Genomic DNA, 9,625 nt, shown 5'->3' on the forward strand with positions numbered 1-9,625 from the left:
CCGACAAAGGTAGGATGGGGGTTTAGACAGGGCCGGGCGGGTGGGTTAGGTAGGGGAAGGGAGGGGAAGGTGAGGGGAGGGCAAAGGAAAGTTCCCTTCTAGGCCGCTCCGATTTCGGAGCGGCCTAGGAGGGAATGGGGGTAGGCTGCGCGGCTGGGCGCGCGCAGGCTATACGAAATCGATAGCCTTGCGCGCGCCGATCCAGGATTTTAGCCGATACGCGCGACTACGCGCGTATCTACTAAAATCCAGCGTACTTTTGTTTGCGCCTGGAGCGCAAACAAAAGTAGGCTATTCGCGCTCGTCTGAAAATCTACCCCTTAGAAAATAGCCACTGCTATTACTAGCAACAGTAACATGGGATAGACTTAGTTTTTGGGAACTTGTCAGGTTCCTATGGCCTGGATTGGCCACTGTTGGAAACAGGATGCTGGGCTTGATGGACCCTTGGTCTGACCCAGTATGGCATGTTCTTATGTTCTTATGTGATCACCTAGCAGCCCTGGATTTGTCAGTAGGCACACATTATGCCTGTGTCTAGGGCAGCAAACATTTAGGGGCAACAGGCTGGCTAAAATTAGTTGTCGTCCAGCTCTGCTGAATCTCATTCAGCAGAGAAAAGCCCTCTGCTATCCTGTAACAGTCCCTTACAGGAGGTGGGGGATGAAAGCACCAAAAGTCCCTAGAGGTGGCAAAACCCTAAATCTGACCCTGTCTCCTACCTACGATGACCTTCTGTGATTTATCACCTGCTCTCACAAGCTACTTTCCTATGACTTTCCACACTGCGTTTTTTACCTCCTTATTCCTCAGACTGTAAATGAGGGGGTTCAGCATGGGGGTGACAATAGTGTAGACCACAGACAGAATTATACCTTGTTCCTGGGAGTATGTTGAGTTGGGTCTCAGATACATGCAAAATATTGACAAATAATACACAGAGACAACAATGAGGTGGGAGGAGCAGGTGGAGAAGGCTTTAAGCTTCCCCTCTGCAGAGCGGATCCTCAGGATGGCTGAGATGATGAAGATATAAGATATGAGAATCACAAGGAAGGCAGGTACTGATATCAATGCGGCTATAACAAATATTAAGCTTTGTGTGGTGGCCGTGTCAGAGCAGGAAAGCTTTAACAGTGGCATGAGGTCACAGAAGAAATGATTTATCTCATTAGAGGCACAGAAGGCAAGGCGGGTGATAGAAGCTATGATTGTCTCAGATGGTAGAAAGCCGATGATCCAGGAAGCAGCAGCCAGCAGGACGCAGACTCTCTGATTCATAATGAGGGAATAGTGCAAGGGGTCACAGATTGCGGCATAGCGATCGTAAGCCATGTTGGTAAGGAGGAGGTCTACAGTGCAGCCAAAGCCTGTGCAGAAATAGAGCTGCATCATGCATCCAGCATAGGAAATGGTCTTATCCCCCGAGTGGAAGATTCTCAGCAGTTTTGGGATGATGGTGGAGGTGAAGTAAATGTCTGTGAGAGAGAGGTTACTGAGGAAGAAGTACATGGGAGTGTGCAGGCGGGGGTCAGCACAGGTCACTGTGATAATCACAAGGTTCCCCAGCAGGGTGATCAGGTAGATGAGCAGGAAGACCAGGAAGAGAGGAATCTGCAGCTGGGGATTAGCAGAAAGTCCCAGAATAATGAATTCTGTCACCATGGTCATATTTTTTGCTTCCTTTGGGTTCATCTCTCTTCTCCTGGGGGTGCAAGAAGAAATGAGAATAGATGTGTATCAGATGAAACAACTTGCTTATTTAGTATGAATGGATTATAGCAGTTGTAATCATTGGTCCATCGGGGGAAATTGTTTTTTGTGCTTAATACGTGCAAGTCTTCCAGTATGCAATACTCCCAAATAAACATTACATTAAATATGTTACTAATCTTTTCATGTTGTAATTCATTCACTTCTTATAAAAATCCTGACATGAATTCATGTTTTAAGGTCCTGTATCAGGGAAACATCTGGCATTCATGGACTCTGATATTACTCTTCAAAAAACTGCTCAAAGTATTTTCCAAACTTATAGAAATTCCTGGTTTACATTGATTTGATTAAAGAGGATGTCATTGAGCTTTCCAGATGCTGCAATGTTTGGGCAGCAGTGAAAGTCACTGATCTGCTCTTTCCAGATTGCCACATTGCACTCATTGGCAGCGCATTAACTGCTTATTTATTTATTTATTCCTGCCTTCAATTTATTATTGGCCTATCTATATAGCTCTGGGTGGAGTACAAATATATTACAGAATATAGGCTAGAACAAGGTGGAAACATAATATAAAATACAAATATAAGTGAGGATAAAGGAAAATAAAACAGCAAAAATTCTTATTCAAATATCAAACCAAAAAATAAATTTAAAACTAGACTTCATACCAATTTGTCAAATGAAAATAGATTTAAAAAGTCAGGCTGTAGACTGTTTCCAAAAATCAAAATATTCTTGAAACTTTCATAGTTTTTTAGGGATTATATTCCCTAAATCGGGGCCGATATAAGAAAAGGCTTTCGATCTGGTTCCAAGCAATCCAGCATCTTTCCCTGAAAGGATAAACAGAGCACTCTACCCAGAGTATAGCTCTGCAGGTAATTAAATAATGCAATAGGTTTTTGGTAAAATAAAGTCTTAAAACCACGAAGAGTGTCTTAAATTGAATTCTTCTGGCTAACAGCAACCGATGCAGAGATTCCAGAGCTGAACAAATATGATCTTGGGCACGAAGGCTTAAAAGTAGCCTTACCGCAATGTTTGTGATGAGCTAAAATCTACTTAATTGCATTTTGTAAGGCTGACATATAGTGCATTGCAGTAATCAATGCATATTTAATCAGCGCCTGCATAATTGACAGCAAACGATCCATTATCACATAAAGATCAAATAGTGAATTTGGCATAGACAGTAAAAGCTTGATTTATTTATTTATTTAGCCTTCATGTAAAAAATGTATTTATTTATTTTTTATTTAGCATTCAAGTAAAAAACTACACATCACTTTGGTTTACATTAGAACGGGAACTGGCATGTAAGAATGCATTACATCACAACAAGGGATACATTAACTGGGATAACTGGGCAAATAAATGATGGGCTCTTCCCGAGAGCCGGAGGAAAGAGATGAACAAAGTGTCTGTACCTAGGGTACCTAAAACTGAAGAGTCTTGTATCTAGGGAACCTAAAAAACTGAAAGTGGCTTGTACATAGGGTACCTAACATTTTAAATCTAAACATTTTAAATCTGAATTTGCATGTTCAGGTCACCGTTGAAAGAAGAGGGTCTAAAAATCAGTGACAGAAAATCAGTGACACAGCCGGGGATTAGATCTGAGACGCAGAGATAAAGTGACTACCCCTGAAGTCACACACACAGAGCCAGAAATTAGAATGGAGTCACAGGCAGATAAAGTGACTCCCCTGAAATCTCACACAGAGAGTCAGTGACAGAGCCGGGGATTAGATCTGAGACACAGAGATAAAGTGACTACCCCTGAAGTCACACACACAGAGCCAGAAATTAGAATGGAGTCACAGGCAGATAATGTGACTCCCCTGAAATCTCACACACAGAGTCAGTGACAGAGCCGGGGATTAGAGCTGAGACACAGAGAAATAAAGTGACTCCCCTGAAATCTCACACAGAGAGTCAGAGAGTTGGGGATTAGAGCAGAGACATAGAGAGATAAAGTGACTACCCCTGAAGTCACACACACAGAGCCAGAAATTAGAATGGAGTCACACGCAGATAATGTGACTCCCCTGAAATCTCACACACAGAATCAGTGACAGAGCCAGGGATTAGAGTTGAGACACCGAGAGATAAAGTGACTCAGCTGAAGTCGCACACACAGAGTCAGTGACAGAGACAGATATTAGAACAGAGGCACAAGGAGATAAAGTGAATCTTCCAGGGTCCCACAATGGTTAGAGCCAAGGGTTAGAACTCGGACGTATTTTTGCTTCCCAGTTCACAATTCCAAGACAAAATCAGTGAATCCATTATCTATGGTTTGATACTGTCTTATAATCAGGAAATTCAGTTACATATTTCTACCTCAATCATATTCACTTATGTCTGTGTTCCATCAATGAGGCTCCATTCTATCTGTAGTACATGAGATCTCTGCGACTCTCCTTCATCACGGTTTGCAGATTTAAGCAAAATAAACATGTTTTTCATTTCCTGTGAAAAAATTATATTTATAGGGAAAAGCCAGTTACAAAACCTTCAGTGGAGCAGCTGTCAACCTCTGGAAATCTCTCCCTACCTCAGCCTTGCCAGTCACTAATGACTACATAACTATGTAACATTTCTCCACCCACTGAAAACAACCAGCAAGGATTCAAACCTTCCAGACCTGACCCATAGGCCACCCAAGCAGAAAGAAATCTTTGGCTTTCATCCCTATGTGTCCTACCCTACGGACATGTATAGATACCCCTTGCCCTTTAAGGTCTATACATGCAACCTCTCAACCTCTTACATCATCTGCCAACTCCAGTGTAATCTACTGTCAGCAACTCTGCTATCCTTATTGTAATCCACTTTTAAATAGCTGTCCAATCACAAAATCAGAAATTAAATTAAAAAGACATCAGGGTGACCTATCTCTTCTGCTCTTGCTTTGGAGGGTTTGATCCTAGTGGAAGCTTCTGAATAAAAATGTAAATTGTGTCTGATGAGATAACGCAGCTCACAGAAGACATTAAAGTCACACGTTACAGGATTGCTGGGTTTCTCCTTACCTGTCCTGCAGCGCTGCCTCCTCTCCTCCACTGTGGATCAGGTGAGGGGCAACTCAGGTGTCTTAAATGCTTTATGAAAGGAACATGGAGAGAAAAATGTGCTCTGTGCATCTGGGAAATTAAAAAGTCTCACAGATAATTAAGGAACGTTTCGAAGTGATTGATCCTTAGGGAGAATACGTTTTGGGTCTCTCATCCTGCTCTGCTCTGCTCCAGCTCTGGTGAGGGGATCTCTTGTTAGTGTTAGAGAAGTTTAGAGAAAGTCTAATCTCACCTTCACTTGCACTGATCAATGGTCAATACTTGGGATTCATAAATTAATTTAAACCGCTTCCTCATTTACAAAGTCCCCTCCCTGCCTGTCTCTCACTCACCAATTCCCATCCCAAGAGCACTTTTGAGCTGCTTTGCCTGAGATCTCCTCTCCCCTCCTCCCCTCCAGCTGCTGCAGCCCTCACAGTCTCTTCCCCGCTCTGTACCACGTCCTTCATGGATCTTGTCTGTCATATCAAGCTTTCTTGCAGACTTTCAGCTCTTTTGGGCAGGGTCCTGCCACGCTCTGTATAAGTTTATAAGTTGCATATCTTACACAGTTTTCCTGCAGTTTTCTCAGTCTGCACGCTGACGGCTCTTTATCAATTGTAAAACGTAAAGCCATAATCAAAGTTCGTTAGCAATGTGGAAGAGAATAGAATTTGTTGGAGAGGAGCCAATAAATAGTAGTAAAAACCGTTCCTCTATAGGATAGAGCAGTGATTCCCAAACCTGTCCTGGAGGACCCCCAGCCAGTCAGGCTCTTAGGATGTCCACAATGAAAATGTATGAGATAAAATTTGCATACACTGCCTCCATCACATGCAAATTTTATGTTATGCATATTCATTGTGGATATCCAAAAAAATCAGACAGGCTGGTTGTCCCCCAGGACAAGTTTGGGAAGCTCTGAGATAGAAAACTGCATGTGACATGACAGGATCGGAGAGATCAAGTATTATTAGGTATCATTTTTATGGTCCAGCTGAAGATTGCTTTATCAGTCTTCCTTTTCATGGTTTACATTTTTACATTGTTTTACCTTTTAGTATGCATGTTATTTGTACATCACTTATAATAACTAATTAATCTCCAGCAGGATGTCCAGCAGCTGATCAAATTTGCAGATGACAAAATTTTTCAGAGTAGTTAAATCCAAGTGGATTGTGATAAATTGCAGGAGGAACTTGCTAAGCTAGAGGTTTGGGCATCCAAATGGCAGATGAAATTTAATGTGGATAAGTTCAAGGTGATGCATGTAGGGAAAAATAACCCATGCTATAGTTACACAATGTTAGGTTCCATATTAGGAGCTACCACCCAAGAAAGAGATCTAGGCATCATAGTGGATAACACATTGAAATCATCGGTTTAGTGTGCTGCGGCAGTCAAAAAAGCAAACAGAATGTTGGGAATTATTAGGAAGGGAATGGTGAATAAAATGGAAAATGCCATAATGTCTCTGTATTGCTCCATGGAGAGACCACACCTTGAGTACTGTGCGCAATTCTGGTTGCCGCATCTCAAAAAAGATATAATTGCGCTGGAGAAGGTACAAAGAAGGGTGACCAAAATGATAAAGGGGATGGAACAGATCCCCTATGAGGAAAGGCTGAAGAGGTTAGGGCTGTTCAGCTTGGAGAAGAGACGGCTGAGGGGGGATATGATAGAGGTCTTTAAAATCATGAAAGAACTTTAATGAGGGAATGTGAATCAGTTATTACTCTTTCCGAGTTGCCATACTGGGTCAGACCAAGGGCCCATCAAGCCCAGTATCTGTTATGGTTTTGAGGTGTTTGAGTGGAAGTGGTAAGGGCCCTCGAGGAGCGAGTACCTGATCCCAGTAAGACACCTGAAAGAAAGTAAAGGGCCCCCGAGGAGCGGGTACCCAGGTTAGAGAATATCCCGATGGGCAGAGAGAGGAAACTAGGAAGTGGCAGAGTAACGTAGACCAGATGAGTCCAATCCGTGTTCCAGTCCATTCACAATCTGAGTCTTTGCTAACTTGATTAGCTAGCAAGTAAGGGCAGGCTAAATACCCAGATGGCGTGACTTCACTCAAGGGGGACGCCCCCATGGTTCACGCCATTGCTGGAATAAAGATGTGGGTAGCGCATGCACGTGCACCCTAGGAAGCCCTTAGGAGAAACATGGCATGAGGCAATGCTTTAGCTGTCCTGGGGAAGCCAGAGAGAGCAGCTTGCAGATGCGGCAGTGGCCAACTTCCCAAGGCTAGTGGGGAGAGCAGAGAAAAAGGTGAGGCACAAGGGTCGAAGCCATCTGAGACAGACGGACACAACAGTACCCCCTTTCAAAGGGCCCCCTAAAGACCTCCTATTTAGTTTTGGTTTCTGAGGATGCATTCTGTGGAATTGTTGAAGCATCTGTTTATCCATGTTATTAGCCAAAGGTTTGCAAGAGTATTCATCAGGTCCGTATCCCTCCCATGACAGGAGGTATTCCCATATTCTGCTTCTTTTCCTCACATCAAGGATTGCATGGCATTTACTTTGTATTTGATGTCTTCTTCTGCATCTATAGGTGTTGGTTCTGGTGTCTTGGAGGAGAACTCACTAAGGACTAGCGGTTTCAATAGTGAGACATGGAACGCATTATGAATCTTCATTGCTGGTGGAAGTTTTAGACTGTAGGGAAGAGTACCTAGTTGTTGGAGAATGGGACAGGATCCAACGAAGCATGGAGCAAAACGAGCTGATGGTAGCTTGAGTCTTAATTGTTTTGTAGACAGTCAGACTTTGTCACTAGGCTTGAAATCTGGAGCCTTGCAGTGGTGAGCATCATAGCCTTTCTTTGCTTTTAGTCCTGCTTTACGTAGCATCTCTTTTGTTCTAGTCCATAGTTGTTGGATATCTTTGGCAGTAGATTGAGCTGCCGGTGACGACATTGAAAGTGGAAGTGGTAAGGGTGGTGATGGTAGTCGTCCGTAAACCACTTTGAATGGTGTTGATCCAGTTGAAGTTGCTGGATGAGAGTTGATGGCGAATTTAGCCCAGGGCTATGGTTCATCCCAGTCATTTTGGCGTATACCCATGTAGGCACAAATGAACTGCTTGAGTGTCCTATTCATTCTCTCCGTTTGCCCATTTGACTGAGGACGGTATGCAGAGGTGAAGTCGAGAGAGATATCAAACTTCTTGCACAATGCTTTCCAGAACTTCGCTGTAAATTGGGCTACTCTGTCAGAGACAATGTGCTTTGGCATGCTGTGTAGGCGAAAATGTGAGTGATGAAAAGCTTTGCAAGCTCCATTGCTGAGGGCAAGCCAGGGAGAGCCACGAAGTGAGCCATCTTTGAGAAACGATCCACTGTTACCCAGATGGTATTGTTATCTCCCGAGAGTGGTAAGTCTACCACCATGTGAGTCCAGGGCTTGCCTGGCACTAGCAAGGGTTGGAGTATGCCCCAAGGATGTCTGGGTGGTGGTTTCTGTCTGGCACAATTGGAACAAGAAGCAACATAGGAGAATGTGTCTTCCTTCATTGTGGGCCACCAGTAGTACTTCTGTAGTTTAGCCAGAGTTCTGCGTTGATCAGGATGTCCAGCCAGTTTAGAATCATTAGCCCATGCTAACAGCTTTATCCTTATGTTCTTGGGTACAACGGTCTTACCCGCAGGTACTGGGTGAATAGCTGACAAGATAACTCTTTTCGGGTCAATGATATGTTGGGGTTCATCAGGTACGTCCTCAGAGAGAAATGAGCGAGATAGGGCATCTGCTCTGTTGTTCCTATCTCCAGGGCGGTATTTCAGCACAAAGTCAAATCTGTTAAATAACAGGGACCATCTCGTCTCCCTATGGTTTAGGTGCTGTGCATGATGGAGGTACTCCCGATTTTTATGATCTGCAAAAACAGTGATCTGATGTTGTGCACCTTCAAGCCAAGGGTGCCACTCCTCGAATGCCATCTTTATTGCCAGTAGTTATTTATCCCCTATGCCTAAGTTCTTCTCCGCTGGCGAGAAGCGTCGGGAGAAAAAAGAATATGGGTGTAAGGTCTTAGAGTCACCGGACTGGCTTAGCATGGCCCCTATACCTACGTCTGAGGCATCAACCTCTACGATGAAGCGCTGGTTCGGATCCAGGTGCTGGAGGCATTGCTTGCTCAAGAAGGTGTCTTTCAGTTTCTGGAATGCTGTTACTTGTTGCAGTCTCCGCCGCTTCCACCCCGCTAAACCCGAACTGTACCTGCCTCCGTCGCTGGAGACACCACCTTCGGCCCTCCCACGCGGTCCGGAGGCCGCCCCGGACTTGCTTCAGCCTCCATGTCCGTAACTGCGGCTTCCTTCGGGGCTGGGAACGCCTCCGACGTCATCTGGATCTTCATGGCTGGAGGCTGCAAAAGCCCCGGTGTTTCCTGGTGGCTGGAGCCGCCCTCGGGGCCTCCTGCAGCGGCAGGAGCCGCTGCACTCGTCGGAGCCTGCGTTCAGGCTCTCTCCTGCCTTCTCTGCAGCGTCTGACGCTGCCGACGTGCAGACGCTGTGCAGGCCACTGTCCAGGGTCCTGCACAGTCCAGCTCTGCTCCTGCTTAGACGCGCGGCCGCGTCTCTCTACAAGATTTAAAGGGCCAGACACAGGAAGTGTCTGGGCCCCACCTGAATGACCGTTTCCTGCCTGAGCCCTATATAGTCAATAACCATATAGTGACATATATCCAATTATGAATCTTTATTCGTGAAAAATCTTCATAAAACACATCCCAAAATTATGTCTCCATAATACCCCAGACACTAAACATCTAAAAATCTCATCACACCCATACACTCACATTCACTCTTTATATCACTCATACACTCTATTATATAAAACACTTCGAAA

The 9,625-nt window shown here is 44.5% G+C and overlaps 1 protein-coding gene across 1 annotated transcript; it reads right to left on the reverse strand.

Moving 5' to 3' along the window:
• Positions 1-762: 762 nt before the first annotated feature.
• Positions 763-1,695, reverse strand: LOC115081340 (olfactory receptor 5B21-like). The gene has a single exon (XM_029585822.1). It carries the CDS (start codon positions 1,693-1,695, stop codon positions 763-765), a length of 933 nt encoding a protein of 310 aa, XP_029441682.1.
• Positions 1,696-9,625: the final 7,930 nt, after the last annotated feature.

Source organism: Rhinatrema bivittatum, unplaced genomic scaffold, assembly GCF_901001135.1.
Source record: "Rhinatrema bivittatum unplaced genomic scaffold, aRhiBiv1.1, whole genome shotgun sequence".
Taxonomy (NCBI): Eukaryota; Metazoa; Chordata; class Amphibia; order Gymnophiona; family Rhinatrematidae; genus Rhinatrema; species Rhinatrema bivittatum.

What these genes read in the sequence shown, in the direction of transcription:
- LOC115081340 (XM_029585822.1), bottom strand. Translation starts at nt 1,695, where the DNA reads ATGAACCCAAAGGAAGCAAAAAATATGACCATGGTGACAGAATTCATT.